Source organism: Amyelois transitella, chromosome 20 (assembly GCF_032362555.1).
Source record: "Amyelois transitella isolate CPQ chromosome 20, ilAmyTran1.1, whole genome shotgun sequence".
Classification (NCBI taxonomy): domain Eukaryota; kingdom Metazoa; phylum Arthropoda; class Insecta; order Lepidoptera; family Pyralidae; genus Amyelois; species Amyelois transitella.
The window spans coordinates 9,345,778-9,373,429 of NC_083523.1; the positions used below are offsets into that span (position 1 = coordinate 9,345,778).

At 40.0% G+C, this 27,652-nt stretch overlaps 2 protein-coding genes and 1 non-coding gene across 4 annotated transcripts; 1 reads left to right on the forward strand and 2 right to left on the reverse strand.

The window, feature by feature from the left end:
- Positions 1 to 1,518: 1,518 nt before the first annotated feature.
- Positions 1,519 to 6,065, reverse strand: LOC106131681 (transcription initiation factor TFIID subunit 3). Its single transcript, XM_013330853.2, has 2 exons — positions 5,852 to 6,065; positions 1,519 to 5,696 (listed from the first exon to the last, which is right to left on the reverse strand). The coding sequence occupies exon 2, from the start codon at positions 5,677 to 5,679 to the stop codon at positions 2,233 to 2,235; it is 3,447 nt and encodes a 1,148-aa protein (XP_013186307.2). The 5' UTR covers positions 5,680 to 5,696; positions 5,852 to 6,065; the 3' UTR covers positions 1,519 to 2,232.
- A 992-nt stretch (positions 6,066 to 7,057) lies between these two features.
- Positions 7,058 to 27,484, forward strand: LOC106131530 (general transcription factor IIH subunit 1). Of its 2 annotated transcripts, XM_060949942.1 has the most exons (11): positions 7,058 to 7,447; positions 8,765 to 8,966; positions 10,107 to 10,243; positions 11,017 to 11,218; positions 11,979 to 12,084; positions 13,078 to 13,203; positions 14,394 to 14,627; positions 16,248 to 16,346; positions 18,600 to 18,726; positions 24,259 to 24,437; positions 26,093 to 27,484. In XM_060949942.1, the coding sequence occupies exons 1-11, from the start codon at positions 7,294 to 7,296 to the stop codon at positions 26,213 to 26,215; spliced, it is 1,689 nt and encodes a 562-aa protein (XP_060805925.1). In that variant the 5' UTR covers positions 7,058 to 7,293; the 3' UTR covers positions 26,216 to 27,484. The 2 variants fall into 2 exon arrangements, with proteins under 2 accessions (XP_060805925.1, XP_060805926.1); XM_060949943.1 differs by lacking the exons at positions 24,259 to 24,437; positions 26,093 to 27,484 and adding an exon at positions 23,978 to 24,242.
- Positions 12,264 to 12,335, reverse strand: Trnar-gcg (transfer RNA arginine (anticodon GCG)). Its single transcript has one exon. It is a non-coding gene; the product is annotated as a tRNA-Arg (tRNA).
- Positions 27,485 to 27,652: the final 168 nt, after the last annotated feature.

Consider the following 27,652-nt stretch of genomic DNA (forward strand, 5'->3'; position numbering starts at 1 on the left):
CTTTTCATTTCCTCTTTATAATAAGTGTATGTTTAACCTGTCTGTAAGTACCTACGCACCTATTTATTTAAACTTTATTGTACAAAATATAAATGTTTAGCACAATTGGCGGACTTAATGCTTGAAGTATTATCTACCAGTCAACCAATGGACTTACATATTTTTCGTATTTATATTTATGTACGCCTGTTATTTGGCCGTGTGGTTCCCGGCAGCAATACAAAAAAGAATAGGACCACTCCATCTCTTTCCCATGGATGTTGTAAAAGGCGACTTAGGGAAAGGCTTACAAACTTGGGATTCTTTTTTAGGCGATGGGCTAGCAACCTGTCACTATTTGAATCTCAATTCTATCATTAAGCCAAATAGCTAAGTGTGGCCAGTCAGTCTTTTAAAGACTGTTGGCTCTGTCTACCCCGCAAGGGATATAGACGTGACCATATGTATGTATGTAGGCATGTTATTTGATAGGTGGCTTTCACTAAATATTCTCCTACTAGCCCGCAACAAATTCTTAACAAACGAAATATTGTTGTTGTTGGCCGCCTTTTGTACGTTCTGCATAGTTACTTCTTTCGCTTCATTCACATTTTCGGGTACTCTTGACCCTTTATTTGATCAAGATACGTGAAATTTTATATGCAATAAAGTGTATTCTATCTATCTATCTATCCTGTGAAAATATACTTAGATCTTCCATGCTGGTCTGGAAGAGAATAAAAACATATCGTGTTCCAGTTGCTTACATGGGAATTTATTGGGTATTTTCCCAATTTGCCTTAAATGCCGGAGCATTGACGGCCTCTGTTGCGCAGCGGTAATACGCTTGTCTGTGACACCGGAGGTCCCGGGTTCGAATCCCGGCCAGGGCATGATGAGAAAAGAACTTTTTCTGATTGGCCTGGGTCTTGAATGTTTATCTATATAAGTATTTATTATAAAATATGTATTACGAGATACTAACTCAACGATATTCGTTGAGTTAGTATCTCGTAACACAAGTCTCGAACTTATTTCGAGGCTAACTCAATCTGCGTAATTTGTCCCGTATATATTTATTTATTTGTCCATCTCTACGCGTGTTCACGTTGCGGAGACCGGATTATTGAATGTGTTCCCGTCTCGATGCGTGAACCGTACGTACGGCTTAGTCGCTCTAAAGCGGGTCCTGCGCCTGCGTCCGTTACTATCAGACTTATATGGATAACTAAGATGCATCGGTACAGCCTACCGCACGTCAAGTTACCCTAACTTAAATGTTATGCTGTTGACTGTACATGATAACCGTAAGATTCAAAGTTAAACTACCTACACCATAACCATTTTTTCCTAATAAGTTTGAGTTCCCAGGGGAACTATTCCACTTTATGTAGTTAACTACGAATAGGATTTTTATAGGCTCAATCAACCTTCTCTCAGGGCCTTCTTTAAAAGCTGTTTGCCTAACAAACTAACATAGCTTAAAATAATGAGGTAAATAACGGACTACATTTTCAAGTACCAATATATTTAATTGGCCACTGGCTGAAATCAAATTTACATTTGCCTTCCTCCACTTATTTAATGCATTAGGGCGGGCACACTCTCAAATATGTAGTTAACCGGCGAAATGTGAAAGCATGGTATACCACCATTTTTCAAACCTAGCAACGGAAAAACATGGCGGTCCAGTATAACATTTACATTTGGCCGGTAATAGTGCTTTAGTTCATTAAAAAAAATATACCACGCAAATTAGAGGCAGTGCTAGCCCTGTACATGAAGGAACAACTTCAACAAAAAAAAAAACAGGGTTATATTAAAATTATAATATGAAAATATTCAAATAATAGCTGAAAATACATCCAGCCTTCTTTCTGTTTATTTAAATATTCACTACATTAACTTTATACATCACCAATATCTTAAGTAAATTCAGTTTTTGTACAATATAAAAAGAATCTTATAATATTATATCTATGTCCGCGAGCTGTACGCCCGCAACTTGATCTGACGAGCGAACGACGAATAAGTGAAATCGTAACAAAATATTTTAAAATTATGGTAATTATTACAAGTAACTACACTATTTATGTTCAACATTTTATGTCAATATTCAATCATTATCTATACTTAAGCCTAGCCTACGATATAACATTATAAATGATGAAAACATTTCTCGATATCATTCAACAATAATCCATAACAATCGCGCCTCGGAATTGCAACTAAATTAATCTCAACAACAAGACATCAGTGGGCCTCTCGCGACCGCTCTCCTTTGGGTTTTCTGCCGCGTTTCTTCCCAGACTGAGTGACTCCCGCGAGGGCCATCCCCGCTCGCTTCGTCACACAAGTTTTGCAAAACCAATCTTCTGTAGAACTAGGTTCTTCTCTGATCCCCACGCATATCCAGTGATACCAGAAGTCACAGCCGTCGCAGCCGATCATCGGCGAGCCGTTATCGGGCCGGCCACAAGGCGGGCAAATCCAGATCTGATTGCCCTGCTCGTCTACATAATACGGCGTGGGTAATGGCTTCTCCGTCGCCACTGGTGCGGGCGTCGGGGGCAACGGTTCTTCCGATATCGATACGTCGTCATCGAAACTCTCAACGTTGCCTTTCTTCGACAGCGGCTTTATCAGAATCCTCTTGTACTTCGAATGGCTAGAAGGCGGGTGATTCTTTCTCGTGGGTGAACTACCGCCCGCCGGCGGCGACGCTTGCCCCTCGGTTTCCGAGACGTGATTGTGTTTCGAGTGTTTCGGTTTCGGCGGCCGCGTCACCAGCGCCGATATCTGCGCGAGTTCCGGCGACCGGCTGTGCTCACGAGAAACGATCTCCTGCTTCGGCGAACTCACATCTTCGTCCTTTTTGACGATCGGTTTGATGTTCAGTTTGAAGATGTCGGGCGAGCTCGGCGGCATCGGGGAGTTGGAGTTGGACGAGTTCAGTTTCAACGTGAGCTTCGGCACCAAGCCGTCGGCGGCTTTCTCTCGTTTCTTCTCCTTTTTCTCTTTCTTAATTTTATCCTTCAGCTCTTTCATCTCGGATTTCTCCTCCTTTTCCCGTTTCTTCTCTGACTTTTCCTTACTCTTATCCTTTTTATCTTTCTTCTTCTTGATTTTGATTCCATCTTTGTCCTTCTTTTCCTTTTTATGTGACTTATCTTTCTTTCTTTCTGTTTCTGGATCTTTGTCTTGTTCAGGTTCTGGCGCGGGTTCTACTTTAACAGGTTCTGGTTTGGGTTCTGGCGCGGGAGGAGGCTCAGGTGTTCTGACGCGGACCGGCACTGGCATCGGTCGTGGCGGCGACGACCTCACTGGCTCGCTCTTAGGAGGGTTTAACTCTATCGTTATATCAGGTTGAACGATAGGCATTTTGAATAGATTCGATTTATGTTCTTTATGCGATTTCTTGTGTTTCTGCAAGATATTTGGAATGGTAAGAGATTTGTGTTTATCGTGGCGATCTTTCTCTCGCGAGTTTTGAGACTTGTGCATCCCCCGGTCTTCGTCGTTATCGACAGGAATTACCTCTAAGCTCGGGCGCCGTAGCATTGAAGGGATTTTCATCGATCTCGAACTATGAGGAAAGTTGCCCATGGGCATGAGAGGGTTGGGCAAACCTTGTCCCAAATTTCCTGGTAAGAAAGCTGGATTTGAAAGCCCACCTAAAGCAAATGGATTTGACAATAAATTGGGTGGCGCTAGGCCCCGTAATGCAGGATTATTGGCTAAGCCGTAGAAGTCTGCTCCAGGTATGAGGCCAGGGTTAGGTATTAACCCAGGCCCAGGCATCAAGCCTCTATTAGGGGCCATGCCTGGAAAGAATGGAAATCCAGGTGGAAACTGTGGTAATTTTTCCTTTTTGCTCTTTGAAGGTTTACTATTAGGTATTTTTACATTTTGCTTCTCCATTTGGGCCATCTCTAGCGCTAGTTGCTGTTGCTGTTTCTTCAACAGCTTGGCTTCGAGTTTAGCAGCTTTATCCTTCTTATCTTTGTGCTTCTTTTCTTTCTTTATTTTTGGACTCACACTAGCTATTTCTTTGGGGAAAGGTACTTGCAAAGATTTGTTTATTGATATACTAGGGCGAGGTTCCGAGTGCGTTTTGTTTTGGTGCGCGTGCGTGGGCGGGACTAAGTCCATAGAGTCTTCATCAATGCTTATTACTTCATTAGTTCTTAAATCCATAACTTTAGACAAATCTACAGCACTATTATCATTATTATTAACAACTAAATCTGATTTCACTCTTATACTTTCATGGGATCTATTATCGATAGAATTTTCGTGTGCAGAATTTTGCAACCTTGAGATCATGGGGTCAGACTGTGATTTGTCTGCAACAACCTCTGGAGTGCTTCTATCTTCTTTTGATTTGTTCGATATTCTTTTAAATATATTAATTTTTGATCTATCTGGTTGAGAAGCTAACTTCTCTTCTTCGTCAATAACCTCTTTCTTGATTTCTGTTTCAGGCATTAATGGGTTTTTATGAAGGGGCGCTGAGACAAGTGGTGATTTTGATATTGGTATTTTTCGTGGAACAGGTATAGAATCTTCTGCCATAAAACTTCTAGATGACACAGGGGATGGTGGATCCAACGGCTCCTGCTTAATGACTGGCCTGATAGGTTCTGGAACTGGCAATGGTCTTGATGGAGGAGGCATTGTATTCTTTACAGGTGGCGGCATCACAGGCTTGGGCAGGTGTGCCAAGGGTTTTGGCGCCGGCATTGTTACATGATTATGATGTGTCGGATGAACATCTCTGCCCTTCATTGGATATCCAGGTGGATGCTTATTAATTATTTTACTATCCTTAGACTTACTACTTTCACTCTTATGACTTTTATCTTTTCGTTTACTCTTCATAATTTTACCATTCAATAACTTTTTCTTCTTAGATTTCTTATCACTTTTGTCTAATATTGGTTCTTTCATAGGATTAGAATGATGCGAGTTTGGTTTGTGTTTGTCGATGTGTTTCTCTGAAACAATTGTTGGTGGACGAGCCTCTGGCAGCTTGCCCTCCCGGGCAGGGGACAGGAAGCCAGACATGGTCATCATTACACTACTAATTTCTCTTGTTCTTTCCTCCTCGTCCAAGCGTATCTTCGGTCTCTTGCTATTTGGTAATGACACAGGGTCAATGGGCCTTTTGAATATATCTTTTTGTTTCTCTGGACTGTCAGTGACTGATATCTCCGGGCTTGCGCATGTGTTGTGGTTGTCAATGCCATTTTGTTGGATTTCGACCGTCCCTGCAACAGCAGGTGTGTCTCTTTCCTTCTCCGGGTACATAGGAGGGAGATGTTCATGAACATGCATTGGCCTTGTGACAACTTCATGACTGCCAGGTTTGAGGAAATTCAAATTAGATTCCTTGGGTTTGGGAAACTTCTCTGTAGTGACGGGCGGCGGCACCGGCGGCACACAACGCGTGTACTCTGCGAGCTCGGGCAACTGAACTTGTAAATCACGAAATACTAATCCTAAATCATGTAAATTTGGTTCAGTCCTATTAAATTGTTCGGCGTATCTACTAGCTTGTGTACCAAGTGACTGAATGTACTTTTCCAACACATGCACCAAAATGTCCAAAGGTGTGGAGTTTATACCGTTCCATCCTATTGTTTGGCATATTTGCGCAACATTCCTTCGAAGTATCTCTCGGGCGTACGCCTCTGACATTATTACACCAAAGTTATCTGGAACAAACATAATACACCATCAGAAAGACATCCAATTCCATTTAAATGAGTAGGCGAAATGTAAAAATTCGAGATGAACACTCTCACATATCCACTGGATCATGTTACCAGCGATAGCATAGCTAAAACAGCAATTCTCATGATTTTCATACCTGCAAGTGTCTAGTAGTACAGAGACGTGAATACGAACAGGTGGAAACTTCGAACTTGGAACACACATGTATGCGTTAATCGATTCTTTAAGAGTCACAGGTAATTTATATAAACACAAAAATCAGTTTCCGTGCAAAATAATGATGTGTTTACGTAAAAACTTCTTAGCATTCTAAAAACACAGTACCCCGTGCGCCATGATTGCATTTTGGGTTGTCAATGTTCAGTGTTGCCAACTAATACCGTAGAATGGCGGTATCCACGGGTTGCGTTCAGAAAGATAAATATGTATCATTAACAAACTATTTTATTATAAAGTAAGAAAACTTTTTAAACTGAACTTAAATTTGTGTGGTTCCCGGCACCAATACAAAAAGAATAGGACCATTACATCTCTTTCCCATGGATGTCGGAAAAGGCGACTAAGGGATAGGCTTACAAACTTGGAATTCTTTTTAGGCGATGGGTTAGCAACCTGTCATTATTTGAATCTCAATTCTATCATTAAGCCAAATAGCTGAACGTGGCCATTCAGTCTTTTCAGGACTGTTGGCTCTGTCTACCCCGCAAGGGATATAGACGTGACCATATGTATGTACCTATGTTTGTACTTAAATTTGGGCCGGATATTTTTTTTAATTTTTAATTTAATTTGCATTTGATGTTTATTATACTAACATAATATTAATATGTATATTCTTGTCGAAAATTTGTACTAATTTATCAATCCATCAATATTCTCTTTCAGTGAACTGACACATACATCCACACACACAGACACACAAACACATTTGTAACTTATCTCCCTTTTACATCGAGGGTTAAGCTAAGAATACTCTCGATTAAACTATTATTATTCTTTATCAATAATCTTCTTGAGTATATTCGCCGAAATTCGATATTCTTTTACCAATTTCTATACGCACCATTTTTAAATGGCTCAACCCCAAACATATTAATTATAAAGCAGTCAAGACATATTTTTGTATGTGTTTATCTCGTGATAATATACACTTTATCACTTTAACTCTTAAGACATTTTTGTATGTTCTACTTTTTACCATTACGCTTGATTTAACAAAGTAGAAGGTAGATTAAATTATTACTTGTAGAAGCCAAAAGGTACCATATTCGTAAATAAAAACCGATATAAGAGTAGGTTTAAACATCACTACGTAGATTTTGACAGTTTGTCAAAACTGCAAATGGATGTCGGTCAGCGATGTGCTTTTTTTGCAGAAAGAATTTCAAGATTCACGCGTTTTGTACAAAAATGAAATGATTTTAGCTCGTCAACGCCAATTAAACGACAATATATTCTCAAATAAAAAGTATAAAGTGATTATTGAGTAGTTTTCTCTTTCTGTGATATCTGAAGTTGGGACTTGGAAGTAACTTTGTATTGCCTTACCGTTTGTGGTGTTGTTTGGAAATATTTAAAATGACGACGTCTTCAGAGGACGTTCTGCTAAGCGTAGGTCATGTTAGGTACAAGAAGGGTGATGGAACTTTATATGTTATGAACCAGAGATTAGCATGGATGCTTGAGAATCGAGATACAGTGGCTGTTTCCCACAAATATGCGGACATCAAAAGTAAGTTCACTTAAAAACGTTTTCTGACTATTACCATACAACACACACTACAACACTTGTCTCAATATTGTTATTACATTGCTTATACAATTTTATGTTGAGCGACTTCTAAACTTAGTATATTTTATATCTCTAAAAACCAGTGTAATTGTGGCTCTCACTGCAAACTATAGCACATTCTGCTATCGTGCCCAAGGAACTCAAGCATCAGCTCCATAGTAAACCAACTCATACATGGCTATCTGAGTCAGTCAAATATATCTATTGACAAAAAGGAGAAGATAAAACCTTCAGACCATGTTCAAATTCTTAAAGGCGCTTCATTCTTAAGGTTAAGCATAAAATTGAGTGATTGAGAGATCATTTGGCTAAGAGTCAGTTCATGTTAGATATTAAAGCAAGACTTAGAACCAGGACTAAAAAATAACGGTTCTATACCAATATTTTAAAGTTCTTTTGATTTTGTTACCTGGGTACCTGTTCTAGATAAGTTACGGTACCTCATTAAGGTACATTAATAGAGGTCACTAGACATAAAGTTCAGTCATAAAATAGAACAACATAGCTTTGTAAATCTTTGTGAATAATGACAAAATAATATGGCGGCCTCTGTGGTGCAGCGGTAATACGCTTGTCTGTGACACCGGAGGTCCCGGGTTCGAATTCCGGCCAGGGCATGATGAGAAACAAACTTTCTCTGATTGGACTGAGTCTGGGATGTTTATCAATCTAAGTATGTATTATAAATATAGTATCGTTGAGTTAGTATCTCATTACACAAGTAACAAACTTACTTCGAGGCTAACTCAATCTGTGTAATTAATCCCGTATATATTTACTAGAGGCCGCCCGCGACTTCGTCCGCATGGAAACCCTATCAATCCCGCGGGAACTCTGGGATAAAAAGTAGCCTATGTGTTATTCTGGGTCTTCAGCTACCTACATACCAAATTTCATGGTAATCGGTTCAGTAGTTTTTGCATGAAAGAGTAACAAACATCCATACAAACTTTCGCCTTTATAATAGTAGTAGGATATCGACGGTCCCAGTATGCTTGTCTGGTACGTACTGATAGTACATCTGGTATTACATAATGTTTAATGGTACAGGTATAAAAAATATCAGCATTGTATAAAAGGAAGTTTTAAGATTGTAGTACTTCATACTTTCAATTGCCTTAATGTGTTTGTTTTCTTTCACTGCTAGAGTTTTAGTTGGCCAATCAAACCAATTTATTTGAAGAGCAATTGATACATGGCTGTGGAAGCCATTGTATGTAAGATGATTGTAATCCATAAGTTTCTTTTTCGACACAGCGCAAAAGATCTCACCAGCTGGTAAACCAAAGGTCCAGTTACAAGTAGTCCTCCATGACGGGACATGTTCCACGTTTCACTTCGTCAACCCAGCCGGTGCAGAAGCCCAGGCTAAAGACAGAGATCAGGTGAAGATGTTGCTACAGGATCTCTTGCCGAAGTTCAAGAGGCAAATTGATGGAGAATTAGAAATGAAATCTAGGTGAGGGGTTTGTCTTTGATTTATCTACCATTTTGCTAAAGGTTAAATAAATTTAGAAAAAGAAATTTATTTAGGTTAAAGAATAAATGCAGTGGAAATGAGAGCGTTAAGGAGTATGATGGGTGTGAAATTGAGTGACAGGATAAGGAACAGCGTGATAAGGGAATGTTGTGATGTGAAAGAAGATGTAGTTACAGGAATAGAAAAGGGTATGTTAAGATGGTTCGGTCATGTGGAGAGGATGAATGAAAGCAGGTTGACTAAGCAGATATACAAGGAGAGTGTGGAGGGAAAGTTCGGAGTGGGAAGACCTAGACGAACGTATCTTGATCAAATTAAGGACGTCCTGGTAAAGGGTCAGGTCAAAAGTACCCGAAACCGCCGAGCTTGTATGAAGAGAGTTATGAATGTGGACGAAGCGAAAGAAGTATGCAGAGATCGTGGCAAGTGGAAAGAGGTAGTCTCTGCCTACCCCTCCGGGAAAGAGGCGTGATTTTATGTATGTATGTATGTATGTATGTTGCTAAAGGTTCTCTTTTTACAAAAGTAATCATTCAATAACTTTTGTTTGCCAGTCAGCCAAGGCCTCCATCTTTTCCATTCCTTCGGCCCTCTGCACCATATTGTTATATTTATTTTTATAAATAGGTTTGAAGGAAATTAAAGGTAACCAGAGATCATTCCTACATATCTAATATATGAATACAAAAATCGTAACAGACCACAATACTATGATTTTTGTTCTGTATACATACATATAGTCATGTCTACATCCTTTGCATGGTAGATAGAGCCAACAGTCTGGAAATGACTGAAGGCCAAATTCAGTTGTATGGCTTAATAGTGGAATTGAGATTCAAATAATGACAGGTTGCTAGCCCGTCGCCTAATAGGAGAGCCCAAGTTTATTAGCCTATCCATTAGTCTTCTATGAAAAAGATGGAGTGGCGGTGGATTTCTGTAAAATATAACTTTTCTACGGTCTGCACCGGTTTTTGTAAAATTGAATCTGTTACATGGAAGGCCCTTCCATTCGCAAATGTAATTTTCCTATGAATTTTTTAAGTGGGAAACTCAGACCTGCTTATATAGGAAATTAAAGTTTCTTCACTCATTATATATTTCTCGTTTTGATTACAGGTTATTATCCCTTCACCCATCATTGAAGCATTTATATGAAGACTTGGTGATATCCAAGGTGATAAGTAGTGAGGAATATTGGAATACACCCACGCTTAAACAATATACAGACTCCAATAATATTAAACAGGAAGCAGGTATTATTATACATTGACTAAATAAGCTATTAATTTAATTAATTTATACAGGACAAATTACCAGAAGGAATGGCTTGACCCATTCTCATGAAATTTTGTGAGCATATTGAGTAGGTCTGAGAATCGGCCAACATCTATTTTCCTTACCCCTTAGTGATAAGGGTTGTCCACCCTTTTTTTCTTTTTTTAGTAGAAATTACTTAAAATTATATGGCAAAACAACGTTTGCCAGGAGAGCTACTATAATACATAAGTGACAAATAACACAGTTTGAGTTAGCCTCGAAGTAAGTTCGAGACTTGTGTTACAGATACGAACTCAACGATACTATATTTTTTAATAAATACTTGTATACAGATAAACATCCAAAACCCAGGCCAATCAGAAAAAGTTCTTTTCTCTTCATGCCCTGGCCGGGATTCGGGACCCGGGATCTCCGGTGTCATAGACAAGCGTACTACCGCTGCGCCACAGACGCCGTCAAAATATTAATTCTATTATTAAAAGGCAAAAAAAAAAAAAGTATAGGACCACTTCATCTTGTTCCCATAGATGTCGTAAAAGGCAACTAAAGAATAGGCTTATAAACTTGGGATTCTTCTTTTAGGCGATGGGCTAGCGACTCGTCACTATTTGAATCTCAATTCTATCATTAAGCCAAACAGCTGAACGTGGCCTATCAGTCTTTTCAAGACTGTTACCTCTGTCTACCCCGTAAGGGATAAAGACGTGATCATATGTATGTATGTAACAGTTTTAACCAAATTTCCCAGGTGTATCAGGAGCGTTTTTAGCCGACATCCAACCTCAAACGGATGGCTGCAACGGTCTCAAATACAACCTGACTCAGGACATAATAGATGCTATATTCAAAACGTATCCGGCTGTGAGGAAGAAACACATAGACTACGTGCCCAGTAAGATGACAGAAGCTGAGTTCTGGACCAAATTCTTTCAGTCACATTATTTTCACAGGTATTATTCTATCATTAAACCAAACAGCTGAACGTGGCCTATCAGCCTTTCAAGATAGTTGGCTCTGTCTAGCCTGCAAGGGATATAGACGTGATTATATTATGTGCCGTTTGGTTCCCGGCACCAATAAAAAAAGAATAGGACCACTCCATCTCGTTCCCATGGATGTTGTAAAAGGCGACTAAAGCGATAGGCTTATAAACTTGGGATTCTTCTTTTAGGCGATGGGCTAGTAACCCGTCACTATTTGAATCTCAATTCTATCATTATGCCAGACAGCTGAACGTGGCCTATCAGAATTTTCAAGACTGTTGGCTCTGTCTACCCCGTAAAGGATAAAGACGTGATCATATGTATGTATGTTATATGGATCGATAATTCGGCTGGACCGCCACCAAAGGGAAGATCTTCCACCAGGCTAGGTGTGATGCCTGGGGAACCGCGCGACCTACAATGTTGTGTTGAGGGTTATATATACGCTCAAATCCGTGAAATCTTTGCTTGCGCGATTAAGGCTCTTCGCTGTTTTTGGCTGATGATTTTTTGTTGCTATTTGTAGCGTACAGATGTCGCCACACATGTATAATTATAATTAGAATAGATTTATTTTCAAAATTTGGTTACAACATATCACTTTTTGACGTCACAACACTTATATCTCATCATAACTACTGCCGCTTCCAAAGCGCACGTGTGCAACAAGAAGTAGCGGCGGAACAAACTACACTGCAGCATTGCACCGCAATAATGTTTGTTGCAGAGACCGCATAGCCTCCTCTTCGAGTAAGGACCTTTTCGGGGAGTGCGCCAAGATGGACGACCACGCCATTGCGTCCGCCATGAGGCACACCACTTTGGATCTGTCAGTGAGTGAAATACATATAAATAAATAAATATAAATATATACGGGACAAATTACACTGATTGAGTTAGCCTCGAAGTAAGTTCGAAACTTGTGTTACGAGATACTATATTTTTATAATAAATACTTATATAGATAAACATCCAAGACCCAGGCCAATCAGAAAAAGTTCTTTTCTCATCATGCCCTCGCCGGGATTCGAACCCGGGACCTCCGGTATCGCAGACAAGCGTACTACCGCTGAACCACAGAGGCCGTCGACATACATACATATGGTCACGACTATATCCCTTGCGGGGTAGACAGAGCCGACTGTCTTGAAAAGACTGTGGAATGGCCGCGTTCAGCTGTTTGGCTTAATGATAGAATTGAGATTCAAATAGTGACAGGTTGATAGCCCATCGCCTAAAAAAGAATCTCAAGTTTGTAAGCCTATCCCTTAGTCGCCTTTTACGACATACATGGGAAAGGGATGGAGTGGTCCTATTATTTTTTCTATTGGTGCCGGGAACCACACGGCACAAATCCAAATATGTATAAACATAAATATACATACATACATATGGTCACGTCTATATCCCTTGCGGGGTAGACAGAGCCAACAGTCTTGAATAGACTAAGTGGCCGCGTTCAGTTGTTTGGCTTAATGATAGAATTGAGATTCAAATAGTGACAGGTTGATAGCCCATCGCCTAAAAAAGAACCCCAAGAAATATATCACATACATACATACATAAAATCACGCCTCTTTCCCGAAGGTGTAGGCAGAGACTACCTCTTTCCACTTGCCACGATCTCTGCATACTTCCTTCGCTTCATCCACATTCATAACTCTCTTCATGCAAGCTCGGCGGTTTCGGGTACTCTTGACCTGACCCTTTACCAGGACGTCCTTAATTTGATCAAGATACGTTCGTCTAGGTCTTCCCACTCCAATCTTTCCCTCCACACAAATAATATATACCTATCACATACAAATCATAATTATTATTTTCAGGTAGATTTACCTCAGTTCAGCGAAACTATACCTCTACAGGAAGAGGAAACGGTGGAGCGCGACAAAACGGATAACAACTCCATACATCGCAATATGATTAAGCGGTTTAACCAACACTCCATTATGGTATGTCATAAATATAAATAGTAAATAAATAAATCTATACTAACATTATAAAGCTGAAGAGTTTGTTGGTTTGAACGCGCTTATCTCAGGAACTACGGGTTCGAATCGAAATAGACAATTTATCGAGAAAGGCTTTAGGCTATATAACGTTATACTGCAACTACAAGGAGCAAAGAAATAATGGAAAATGTGAAAAAACCACGCGGACGAAGTCGCCGGCACTACTGGTAAATATATACGTGTCAAATTACACTGATTGAGTTAGCCTCAAAGTAAGTTCGAGACTTGTGTTATGAGATACTAACTCAACGATACTATATTTTATAATGAATACTTATATAGATAAACATCCAAGACCCAGGCCAATCAGATCGTTTCTCATCATGCCCTGGCCGGGATTCGAACCCGGTACCTCCGGTGTCACAGACAAGCGCACTACCGCTGCGCCACACAGGTCGTCAAATAAAATTCTCGTGTCACAATGTTGGTTCCCGTACTCCTCCGAAACGGCTTGACAGATTCTCATGAAATTTTGTGAGCATATTGAATAGGTCTGAGAATCGGCCAACATCTATTTTTCATAGAGGGTTGTCTACACTCAACATTTTTTTAACAAGAAATTACTTTAAAAAAATATTTATATGGCAAAACAACGTTTGCCGTTGACAGCTAGTAAAATATATAAGTGACAAATTACACAGATTGAGTTAGCCTCGAAGTAAGTTCGAGACTTGTGTTACGAGATACTAACTTAACGATACTATATTTCTTAATGATAATATGATAATTAATAATAAAGTGCCGTGTGGTTACCGGCACCAATAAAAAAAAAGAATAGGACTACTCCATCTCTTTCCCATGGATGTCGTTTAATGCGACTAAGGGATAGGCTTATAAACTTGGAATTCTTCTTTTAGGCGATTGACTAGCAACCTGTCACTATTTGAATCTCAATTCTATCATTAAGCCGGACAGATGAACGTGGCCTATCAGTCTTTTCAAGATTGTTGGCTCTGTCTACCCCGCAAGGTATATAGACGTGATTATATGTATGTATGTATTATATTATTAAGCCAAACAGCTGAACGCGGCCTTTGTCTTTTCAAGACTGTTGGCTCTGTCTACCCCGCAAGGAATATAGACGTGATTGTACGAGTATGTATGTTTGTATGTATTTATATTCATTTCAGGTGCTCAAAGCTAGTCAAAAAACAAATAGTAATAATAATAACACGAACAACAATAGCAGTAAGACAAACAATAACAAAGTGATCGAGAACGGCGTCAAACAAACGAACGGAGAAAACAAAGAACACGGGGAACCGCCGCCGGAGAAGAAGCGCAGGATACTGGAGAAGATACATTACGAAGATCTAGTGGAAAGCGGCGAGGATCGAGATGTGCAAGAGTTGAAATTGTCCAAAGTGAGTGATTTTTATGTTACATTTATTTGTTTTTATCTGCCGTGCGGTTCCCGGCACCGTTACAAAAAAGAATAGGATCACTCCCATCTCTTTCCCACGGATGTCGTAAAATGCGACTAAGGGATGGGCTTATAAACTTGGGATTCCTCTTTTAGGCGATGGGCCAGCAACCTGTCACTATTTGAAACTCAATTCTATCACTAAGCCAAACAGCTGAGCGTGGCCTATCAGTCTTTTCTAGACTGGTGGCTCTGTCTACCCCGCTGGGGATATAGACGTAATCATATGTATGTATGTTTATTTATCTCTATTCTGTCATTAGGCATTTAACAGCTGAACGCGGCCTGCCAGTCTTTAAAAGACTGCTGGCTCTGTCTACTCCGCAAGTGGTATAGATGAGATTGTGCGAATGAATGAGGGAACACGCAAAGGTGTATTCTCTCGTCCAGATTTCTATCCTAAGTTTGGATAATTGTGAAGTTGATGTTGTTGAAGAAAATGCTGCAGTGCGGTTTGTTACCGCTGCCTTTGCACTGACGCTTTGGAGGCGGCAGTAAACTTTGCTTTAAGTATTTTTTTTGACGTCAACCAATGTTATGAAACCAAAAGTTATGACAACTATTAAGTGATGTTTGAAATGTTCCTTAATGTACCTATAATAGTTTAAAAGTGGTACAGCTGGCCACAAAGAAAATAAAAAAGAACAAAAAAATAGAATTAAAAAAAAAAATAGAATCTTAAAAAAATTGAATTTAAAAAAAAACCGCGCATGTTACAATGTATCTAATTTAGTTCACTTTTTAAAATGTCATACATGTTATACCTTATATTTAAAATACTAAATACTAAAAATAGAAGTTCAGTGATTTATTTCAGAAAGTGCAGTTTTAATTTAAATCTAAACAAGTTCCGACAAAGATCAACAAATAGTTCTGTATTAAGCAAATAATGAGAATAAAAATTTAGAATTTGAATTCATATTAAAAAAATATATTCATTACTAGCTGTGCCCGCGACTCCGTCCGCGTGGAATAGTTATTTTGGGCATCATTGAAGCCCTCAAGGATGAATAATTTTCCCCGCTTTTTTCACATATTCCATTATTTCTTCGCTCCTAAAAGTTGCAGCGTGATGTTACATAGCCTAAATCCTCGATAAATGGTCTATTCAACGCAAATATTTTTTCAATTCGAACCAGTAGTTCCTGAGATAAGCGCGTTCAAACAAACAAACAGCTTCAGCTTTACAATATTAGTATTATACAGTTTTCATATCTTTTTGTTTCACAACATTGGTTGACGTTGAATGAATGACTTAAAATTAACATTGTGCCGTGTGGTTCCCGGCACCATTACAAAAAAGAATAGGACCACTCCATCTCTTTCCCACGGATGTCGTAAAAGGCGACTAAGGGATAGGCTTATAAACTTGGGATTCCTCTTTTAGGCGATGGGCTAGCAACCTGTCACTATTTGAATCTCAATTCTGTCTTAAGGCCAAATAGCAGCTGAACGTGGCCTATCAGTCTTTACAAGACTGTTGGCTCTGTCTACCCCGCAAGGGATATAGACGTGATTATATGTATGTAAATTAACATTACTAATCAATTTCGCTCGTCAGGTAGAGAGATATCTGCTGGGCCCCTCGTCTCAGGTGAGCCAGAGCAGCGCCCAGCTCAACAATCAGCCGCCGCTGTCTGCGCTCGCCTCTATATGTCAGGTGAATATAATGTGAACATAGTTTAGTTCTGCGCCGTGTGGTTCCCGGCACCAATACAAAAAAAGAATAGGACCACTCCCATCTCTTTCTCATGGATGTCGTAAAGGCGTAGGCTTACAAACTTGGGATTCTTTTTAGGCGTTGGGTTAGGTTAGGATAGGTTAGCAACCCCGCAAGGGATATAGACGTGACCATATGTATGTATGTATATATTCTAAATAGGATAAAAGGTAGGCAATAGATGAATCTACACAAGATATGAATACTAATTGATATTATTAACGTGAAAAGTTAGTTTATTTATTTGTAAGCTTTTCAAGGATTATCTATTGAATTAATCTTCTTGAAATATAAAGTACCTATGTATCATTAGGAGTCTGGAGAAGGACATAGGGTAACTTTCATATGGGTAAAAGCTATAGTTTTTTTTTAAACCTGTATTCTTTTGTAAGTGGCGCTAAATTCGTCGCTTTTTGTAGATGGCGCTAAGCGGGTAATAAATTATCTGCATATTGTTTTTATTAATTATTAAAAGTCGATTTTGGAAATGTTACAGCATATAATATTATGATGTGTGAGTTCCCGCTAAAAAGTAGTGACAACTTTTCCGCGATAAGATTGATCGCTTTATGTTTCCTCACGCGTTTTACTCCATATATTTCTCATGAGTATCGTAAAAGGGATATAGACGTGACTATTATGTATGTATGATAGGCCTCTTAAATGATTGTGCATTTTTGGCTTGATGTTGACGTAAGTTTTATCTTTATTTATTTGACGAAATATTCGTATTGAAATCGTTAGTTTTACATTCATTCATGTTTTTTAACGTAGACAATGTGCATTCGTCCACGATTTAGATTTAAGACATCTATATTTGTCAATTGACACATAAATATATATAGTCACGTCTATAACCCTTGCGGGCTAGACAGAGCCAACAGTCTTGAAAAGACTGACAGGCCACGTTCGGCTTTTTGGCTCGATGATAGAATTGAGATTCAAATAGTGAGAGGTTGCTAGTTCATCGCCTATAATAAGAATCCCAAGTTTATAAGCCTATCTCTTAGTCGCCTTATACGATATCCATGGGAACGAGATGGAGTGGTCCTATTTTTTATATTGGGGCTGGGAACCACACAGCACATTGTAAATTGACGTCCGGTGAAAATGCCGCAGTGTAGTTTGTTCCGCCGCTTCTTGTACACATGCGCTTTGGAAGCGGTAGTAGTTATGATTAGATTGAAGTGATGCGACGTCTATAAGTAATACCTTGTGAAAATAAATGTATCGTATTGTATCGTGGTTTTATGTATGAATTTATGTATGTATTAGTCTAAGAGCTAGTGAACTCTCCGAGTAATGGTGTTAATCGGAGAGTTTACTAGCTCTCCAACTATATGTTTGTATGTGTGTGTATGTCGCCGCGGCAGGCGTGGAGCGGCGGTTAGTCTAGGAGCTAGTGAACCCTCCTAGTAACTGTGTTCACTAGCTCTCCAACTATGTGTGTATGTGTGCGCGGCAGGCGTGGAGCGGCGGTTAGTCTAAGAGCTAGTGAACCCTCCTAGTAACGGTGTTCACTAGCTCTCCAACTATATGTGTGTATCGTATGGTGCCGCGCAGGAGTGGAGCGGCGGTTAGTCTAAGAGCTAGTGAACCCTCCGAGCTCTCCAACTACATGTGTGTGTGTATGTCGCCGCGCAGGCGTGGAGCGGCGGTTAGTCTAAGAGCTAGTGAACACTCCGAGCTCTCCAACTATATGTGTGTGTGCGCGTGCGCAGGCGTGGAGCGGCGGTTAGTCTAAGAGCTAGTGAACACTCCGAGCTCTCCAACTATATGTGTGTGTGCGCGTGCGCAGGCGTGGAGCGGCGGTTAGTCTAAGAGCTAGCGAACCCTCCGAGCTCTCCAACTATATGTGTGTGTATGCGTGTGCGCAGGCGTGGAGCGGCGGTTAGTCTAAGAGCTAGCGAACCCTCCGAGCTCTCCAACTATATGTGTGTGTATGCGTGTGCGCAGGCGTGGAGCGGCGGTTAGTCTAAGAGCTAGCGAACCCTCCGAGCTCTCCAACTATATGTGTGTGTATGCGTGTGCGCAGGCGTGGAGCGGCGGTTAGTCTAAGAGCTAGCGAACCCTCCGAGCTCTCCAACTATATGTGTGTGTATGCGTGTGCGCAGGCGTGGAGCGGCGGTTAGTCTAAGAGCTAGCGAACCCTCCGAGCTCTCCAACTATATGTGTGTGTATGCGTGTGCGCAGGCGTGGAGCGGCGGGCAGGGCTGCGCGCGGCCGGCGCGCGCGGGCGCGGGCGCGGCCGTGGCGGCGCTGGGCGAGCTCAGCCCCGGCGGCGCGCTCATGCGGCACCACGCGGCCGCTAGCATGGCGCGTGAGTATGCTTCCGCGCCCCACAGATGGCGCTGTGCGGTTTTAGAACGCGCTATGGGGATTTTTACTGGCGAAGTTATATAGATAAATGCGATACCGTGTCTAGAGAATAAGCTGCCACCCACCCCAACCCCCTGGTGGTCCAGGCCGCAAACTACACACCAAGACCAGACGCCCCGTTGCGCCGCCGACGCCCGAGGAGTGTCCTCCACGATCCGGACGACCCCATCACGGTTGCCAACCGCCCCCCCGATAACCCTGCGCCCGCCAGGAGGCAAGGTTATCGATACCGTCCCCATCGCGCCCACCGGAACAGGGCGCGAAGAAGTAGGAACAGTAGCTCTTTTTCCAGGTACCGCAATGTACCAGGGCGCTTCACGCCGACACGTTAGGCCCCTAAGGCAGGCTAGTCAAGATTAGAACCCATAAGGTTGAGCGTTGCATCCGCTCGCGAGTTTGCATTGCTCGCATTGCTCAAAGGCAAAGTCCAAGGCCGAGGTTCGTCCCAACTGGGAGCCCCTTGCGCGCTTTTGCCGAAAAGGCTGTTAGGAGGAGCGTCAAGCCCTCGCCTAAAAACGTCCCGCTGTAATAGTGAATGCCCCTCAGGCAAATTATGTTCTCATAGCCAAAAAAAAAACCGTGTCTTGACCTGGTGTTTTATTTAAGGTTGTCTCTGATTGGAAAACCTTGTGTTTACATATATTTATACTAGCGACCCGCCCCGACTTCGCACGGGTGCAAAATAATAAATGTTATTATACATAAAAACCTTCCTCTTGAATCAATTTACCTGTTACAAAAAACCGCATCAAAATCCGTTGCGTAATTTTAAAGATTTAAGCATACAGACAAACAGACTAAAATAGCGACTTTGTTTTATACTATATAGTACTAGCTTTCCGCCCGCGGCTTCGCCCACGTGTAATTCGGTTATATATAGCGTTTTTTAATGATCTCGACAGGGCTTTTTCTTCCACAGGCTGAAATCTTGTTACAACTGGAATTAAATATAGCCTGTGTTACTCAGGGATGATGTAGCTTTCTAATGGTGAATGTTTGAAATCGATTCAGTAGTTTCGGAGTTTATCGATTACATGTGTAAACAAACAAACATATAAAAAAATAGAGGGAAATCAAGGGCAAACCTCAAATTTACAGGCAATTACGTTTTTGACAATTTCATAGATCTGTTTAAGTATTTGCGTCTGATAGTCATCATCCCATGTGAATGAGCTGATGATGGAAGGTACAACTCCTCAACGGTTAGGAGTTGAAAGAAAATTCTTACGAAGTTATACGTACATGTGAGGCTATTAGGTTGACCTGATAATAAAAAGTAAATCTCATTAACGTTAAGAATTTAGGTGAAAATGGATGCGGACAAATTTCATCTCTTCACTTGTTTCCTTTTAGCTGTTTGTATGGGTAGTGTTAACACAAAATAGGGATTTAAAGGCGTAATGTTATTAATGTTATGCATGTATGTACATAATTATGTATGTTAAAGAGACGACTGAAAGTTGTCATACAAAGTCTTTTTTTTTAAGGATGGGAAATCATCAAATGACCTCTCCCGCTCTGGGTGGAACGGAAGGGAGTGTCAGACTTTTACTGACTAAAACCCACCTCGTTCCTTCAGTTGCCCTTTGCGTTCCGGGGCCACGGTATCTCGTTAGAACTTTCCCGCAGCCCCGGCTCAGTTTATCCCGTTTCCCCCCCTTGGGGGTTGACATTTCAAAAATCCCTTCTTAGTGCTCACTTTTGTTACTAAAGGAACCTCTGTTCAAAATCTCAGACTCCTATACCGAGCGGTTTCGGCTGTGCGTTAATAAATCAGTCACCCAATCGCACCCCCTAAATCACGATTGGAGGGTAGTTTGAAAAAACTTATAATGTCAAACATATTTACTTGCCTATGTACGTGTTCATGCCAAGTTTCAAGTTTATAAACCCAAGGAATAAGATTTTTCATAGAAACGTTTTTACCCCTTTTCCCCCCCTTGGGGGTTGAATTTCCAAAAATCCTTTCTTAGTGCTCCCCTACATATCCCAAGGAACCTACATTCCAAATTTCAGCTGTCTACGACCAGTAGTTTCGACTGTGCGTTGTCTGTCAGTCAGTCACTCAGTAACGGAAGAGTTTTATATATATAGATAGTATAGTACTTAGTATACATATGTCGCGCGAGCTACACCGCCTCTACTTATCGTGCGGGGAGTTGCTGCGGGGTCTTGTAAAGACTGATAGACTACAGTCTTTTTAAGACTGTTGTCCCTGTCTACCCCGCAAGAGATATAGATGTGATTATATGTATGTACTAGCTTTCCCCCGCGACTCCGTCCGCGCGGATGTCGGTCTTCGCGTAGATGGTTTATTTCTCCATTTTATTTTCAGTCCGGTCAATTTAGACCAAAAAATAGGAATGAAGCTACATTAATTCCCTTCAAGCTGAAAATGAGTATAATTGTTTAAAACACAATCAAAAGCATTATTTCAAAATTCCCCATGATTCCGGTTTAAGGAAAAAAATTACCCAAGGTCAAAGGTAAGAAAATGGGATTTTCACGATTTTCTTCAAAACGGTAAGTTTTATAGGAAAATTACCTCAGACATAGATTGTAGATCATAAAGATATCTATAAAAAGGAATCAATATTTTTTTTCAATAAAGCTACCGTTTCTGAGATATTACCATGCAAAAAGTTGCAAGCGTCATAATATGCATAAGCACGTCTCGTATATACTCTATGTAGCAGTAATATAAGTAAAAATATTGTTCTGTCGGTAATTTTAACTTGAATTCAAAATATAAAATATACATAAGTATAATGAAACCCAGTCCCTTCATTTATACTGTAGTGAAACCTTGAGACAACATCTGTCTCTCTGTTTAATTGTGTACGTGGCTAGGGTCGTATAGCTGCTTTATCTCAGAATGCTCAACACATGAAATACCGTTAGTCTTTAATAATAGTTGTCCTTGCGGGGATACCGTTGTCGGCTATGGACACCACGGCCTCTCATGCCCTAGGAGTGCCGGCCGTTTAGGGCGCCATGCCGCCCTAAATGATACAATCCTCCGTGCTCTTGCCACCATCCATGTTCCAGCCGTTCTAGAACCAAACGGTCTGGCTCGGGATGATGCCAAGAGACCGGATGGTATGACTTTGGTACCCTGGAGATTGGGGCGGCCTTTGGTGTGGGATGCTACTTGTGTCGACACACTTGCGCCGTCTCATCTTCAGGTTACTAAACCTAAGGCCGTTCTGATTCAAATGAGGCAAAAAACCACAAAAGGCGCAAATATGTAGTTATCGGGATCAAAGTTTACAACAGATGGCAAGTGTGATAGTGATATTGAAAGGAGAGTGAACGCGGGGAACATGGTGAATGGAGCTTTGCATGCCTTTATGAGCAGTCAGAAACTATCCAAACAGGCTCGACTGGCGGTGCACAGGGGCGTGTTGGTCCCGACATTAATGTATGGGAGTGAAAGTTGGGTATGGCAAAAGAAGCACGAAAGCAGAATAAATGCAGTGGAAATGAGAGCGTTAAGGAGTATGTTGGGTGTGAAATTGAGTGACCGGATAAGGAACAGTGTGATAAGGGAATGTTGTGATGTGAAAGAAGATGTAGTTACAGGAATAGAAAAGGGTATGTTGAGATGGTTCGGTCATGTGGAGAGGATGAATGAAAACAGGTTGACTAAGCAGATATACATGGAGAGTGTGGAGGGAAAGGTCGGGGTGGGAAGACCTAGACGAACATATCTTGATCAAATTAAGGACGTCCTGGTAAAGGGTCAGGTCAAAAGTACCCGAAACCGCCGAGCTTGCATGAAGAGAGTTATGAATGTAGATGAAGCAAAGGAAGTATGCAGGGATCGTGGCAAGTGGAAAGAGGTAGTCTCTGCCTACCCCTCCGGGAAAGAGGCGTGATTTTATGTATGTATGTATGTAGTTATCGGTAATATCTATACTTTTGAACCTTTTGGGGTAGAAACTCTGGGACCGGGGGGCCTATCTGCCCATCAGCTTTTCCGACAATTGTCTAAAAAGCTAATTGAGGTATCTCTTGACCGGAGGGCTGGAAATTATCTGGCTCAGAGAATCAGCATTGCCATTCGAATTGGCAATGCGGCCAGCCTACTGGGCACATTCCCGCATGTTGATGCTATGCAAGGACTGTACAATTTATAAATTAAATTTTAGTTTGTAGTCATCTTTTTTCTTTCTTTTTATAAGTAGTTTTAGTTTTAATTTGATTATTGCATTGAATTTGATAATTATAATCTCTATTATTGTCCTAAGATGATTTTCTTCACTTAGGGTTATTCTATTTTTTTAAATAATAAATGCGAAAGTTAGTCTTGAGTGCCACTGCGTAGTGAAAACACGTGTTTATTTTAACCTATTTCAGACTTTTTCAAGTTTAATAATAAAAATTTAAAAAAAAAACGCGCTAATAGTACACTACCTCAGAGGTGAGAAGGAAACGGATGCATATTATGACGCTTGCAACTTTTTGCATCGTTATATCACAGAAACGGTAGCTTTGTTGAAAAAAATTATTGATACCTTTTTTATAGATAACTTTATGATCTACAATTTATGTCTGAGGTAATTTTCCGATTTGAAAAACTTACCGTTTTAAAGAAAATTGCGATACACCCATTTTTTACCTTTGACCGTGAGTAATTTTTTTTCCTTAAACCGGAATCATGGGGAATTTTGAAATAATGCTTTTGATTGTGTTTTAAATAATTATACTCATTTTCAGCTTGATTGGAATTAATGTAGCTATGAAGTATTTTTTTCATAGTAATTAGTAGCGGCCCGCTTGTGCAGCAAACGGTTCAAGCCAAAGCCGACTTTAGGCGCTACAGGTTACGGCGCTAAATCCACTGCGGGTAACGCAACGTGTGTTCGCGGTTCTACAGAACAACGTCTATGTATAAACTGAAAAATTAAGATTTTTTTTTTCTTAGTATTTTTTCGGGATAAAAAGTATCCTATTTTACGCCCAGGATAATAAGGTATAATTATACCAAGTTTCATCAAAATCGAACCGTTAGTTTTCACGTGATGCCTGAACATACAGACAGACAGACAAAAATTTTTTTAATCACATTTTTGTGTTTGGTATCGATCCAGTAACACCCCCTGCTATTTATTTTTTCAATATTTTCAATGTACAGAATTGACCTTTCTACAGATTTATTATATGTATAGAAGATTTATCGCTCCGTCCAGAACTGATCCCCCCGGACGTGTCGCGCGAACTACACCGCCTCTACCTATCCTGCGGGGAGTTACTGTGGAGTAGACAGAGCCAACAGTCTTGTAAAGACTGATAGGCTACAGTCTTTACAACACTGTTGCCTCTGTCTACCCCGCAAGGGATATAGACGTGACCATATGTATGTATGTATGTGGTACTTAGTAGCCATGTTACGAGAATTCGATTCGTATGTATTAGTACTCTCTACCCAAGGGATATAGACGTGACCATATGTATTTCCCACTCCGTTCAGAACTAATCCCCCCGGACGTGTCTCGCGAATTACACCGCCTCTACCTATCGTGCGGGGAGCTGCTCCGCTCGCTGTGGCGCGCGCTGCCGCCGCCCGGCGCGGCCGAGGACGGCGCGCGCGCAGCTCTCTTCTACGAGGCGCTGCTGCGGTTCCGCAACGTCAAGCTGAGGCCTTTCGAGGTTGGTTTATTTATTTAAACTTTAATGCACAAAAAACAAAAATGTACAAAAGGCGGACTTAATGCCGTTTGGCATTCTCTACCAGTCAACCAGCTGACCAAACAGAAAAAACTTTTGGTTGGTGGTGCGATAAAGTGCACATGCATAGGTACTGACAAAATACATACATTACAAAAAAAATGCGTAAATACATACAAGATATACATACATAATATACACTATAAATACATATACATACATAAAATATATCATTAATCTGCCGAAGAAAGAACCCCTTCACAGCATGTTTGAACGCAGAGCGACTAGGAGCTCTCCTAATCATTTCAGGAAGAGCATTTCAGAGCCTTATAGCCTGAACCTGGAAAGATTTCTCCAAAAAAGTAGACAGAGGAGTACGCAAAGTCAGGTTGTCTGAAGAGCGAAGAGAACGGGAATGGGTGGAACTCAGAAGCGGGAATTTAGATTTTAAGTAAAGAGGAGAGTGAGCATCATTGAGTAGAGAGTACAACAAACAAAGAATTGGATTTGGTTGTGGATGATGTATACAACTGCCGTGGTGTATAACTAAAATGCCGTTATCTGATTTACATCAGGATTTTTCACCTTTTTTACCAGTAGTAGCGAAGGAAATATGCAGAGATCGTGGTGGATAGAGGTAGTCTCTGCCTACCCCTCCGGGGAAGAGGCGTGATTTTACGTATACATACATAAATACATATGATCCGTCTTTATCCCTTACGGGGTAGACAGAGCCAACAGTCTTGAAAAGACTGATAGGCCACGTTTTTATGTATGTATGTATGTTTACTAGTAGAATAAGAAAAAAATCTCTTTCGATCTGTATGTATATATACGACTTTTTGGTACCTTTAAGTCATGAATAGGCGTTCTCATTGATGAATGGCATCAGTTTAAATTTTTTACCGCATTTCTGACGTTTTACTTAAAACAAGGATTTGGCAGATAACGGCATTTTAGTTATGCCAGGGCAGCAGAATAGAATAGAATAAATTTATTTTCAAAATTGGATACAAGGTATCACTTATTGACGTCACATAACTTAAATCTAATTATAACTACTAGTATAGGTATAGGTATCTGTGTGTGTGTATGTGCCGGCGCCGATAGAGAAGAGGATAGCTCCATGTGTTTCCCGTGGATGTTGTTAGAGGAGACTAAGGGATGGGATTATTTTTTTTTCATTATTAGAGGATACTTCATATCGCTTGATAATTGTGAAATCTTTTGGTTTCACAACATTGGTTGACGTCAAATAAATTACTTAAATCTAATAAGTTTACTGCCGCTTCCAAGGCATCAGTGCAGAAGAAGCGGTAACAAAGCACTGTAGCATTTATTTTTCTTATATAATTGGGATTCCACTTTTAGGCGATGGGCTGGCAACCTGTCACTGTTTGAATGTCAATTTTAATGCATTAAGCCAGGTGGCTGAACTTGGCCTTTTAGTCTTTGATGACTGTTGACTCTGTCTACCCGTAGGGGATGGAGACGTGATTATATGCTACGACGGAGTCGAAAAACATCTACTAATATAATCCAAACAGAAAGTCGGTTCAGTAACAGAATCAGGTTGCTAGTGAATGCCCTTCATCAAAATGAAATATCTAACTCGACAATCGTCTTATTATCTACAGGAGAAAATGCTACGCGATTTGACACCGTTAGCGGCGACACTCACCCGCCATTTGAATCAAATGATAGACACGGCATGCAACAAATACGCGATGTGGCAACAGAGGCACGCCAAACTCAGGTAGTACCCGCCCATAAACAATGTAGACTTGACATAGACAATCGTGATGAACATTTGTGGTTTATTGTTGTGCAGTTGAAATGATGCTAATGTGCGAAATAATGCGTTCTGGCGCGAAGATATTTGATTTTTTGTGAGTTGAAGTGAATTATACTTGAAATCCCTTATATTCCATAGACAATTCGGTTGATAAGACATTGTAATTGTTAATTATTTGTTAACATAATTGAAAAAATACGCTTTGAATCATTTATACCAAATGATGGATAAGGCGTGCAACAAATACGCGATGTGGCAATAGAGGTACGCCAAACTCAGGTAAAACACGCCCATAACCAATGTAGACGTCACATAGACAATCGTGATGAACATTTAAGCAATTAGAATGATACCGAAGTGAATAATACTTTGATATACTCTTTATTGCAATAAAAATCTTTGATTTGCAGTCTCCACAGACATTTCAGGTAACATTTGTGATAAATGTGCAGTTAAAATGTTACTTGTAATATTTAAAATAGACATTTTTGTTCATTAATTATAGGTAAATGGTAAATGAGGTGAATTATCTGTTAACAATACTATAAAAATACTCTTTCCGCCATTCAGACCAGATCACATTAACATGCAGTAACAAAAACTCAAGGAGTGTAAAAATCATAGTCAACTTTCCGTAGACTTTATTTTGCTGAAATAAATTACTTATAATGAAAAATACGCTTTAAGGCATAAAATATCTCATTCTGAATTGCTGTATTATAATGAAATTAGTTTAGTTATGCAAAATAACAGTGCAGTTCAAATACTATTCTCGATGTTAATTATCTGTAAAATTTACAAATACGGCTATTTATGGCATAACGAATATGGTTAAATTCATATCGAGTTCCATAGACATTGTGAAGAGTTCTTGTGCACTTAAAATGTTGTAGAACTGAGTTATTAATTCAGAATACAAAAATACAAAAAGACGCCTTTTCCTTTAATAGTTTTGAGACCAATTAAAAATGTTGTTGTACTGGATTATCTCATGATATAAACGATGTATAAAAATGAAATACGCTTTTTGACATACCTACCAAGTTTTTCAAGTTGTTTTCATAATCGAGTATGGATTTTTTCGATCACATTTGTAGTACATAGTGCAGTTCATATGGTTTGTTTGTTTGTAAACTCTTTATTGCACATAAAAATAAATAAAACAAATTACAAAACAGTTATTGGATTTAGAAGAATATGTACAATGGCGGACTTATCCCCAATGGGATTTCTTCCAGTCAACCAAAATATGGTATACTTGAATTGAAATATCTTTGTCATGATATAATTCGATTTTTGTCAATGTATTCTAAGTATTGAAAAGTTATTTGTCATGATTTATAAAATATAGTTAAATCAAAAATATTATATACGGCTTACTTAACTATTTTAGTGTTAAAAC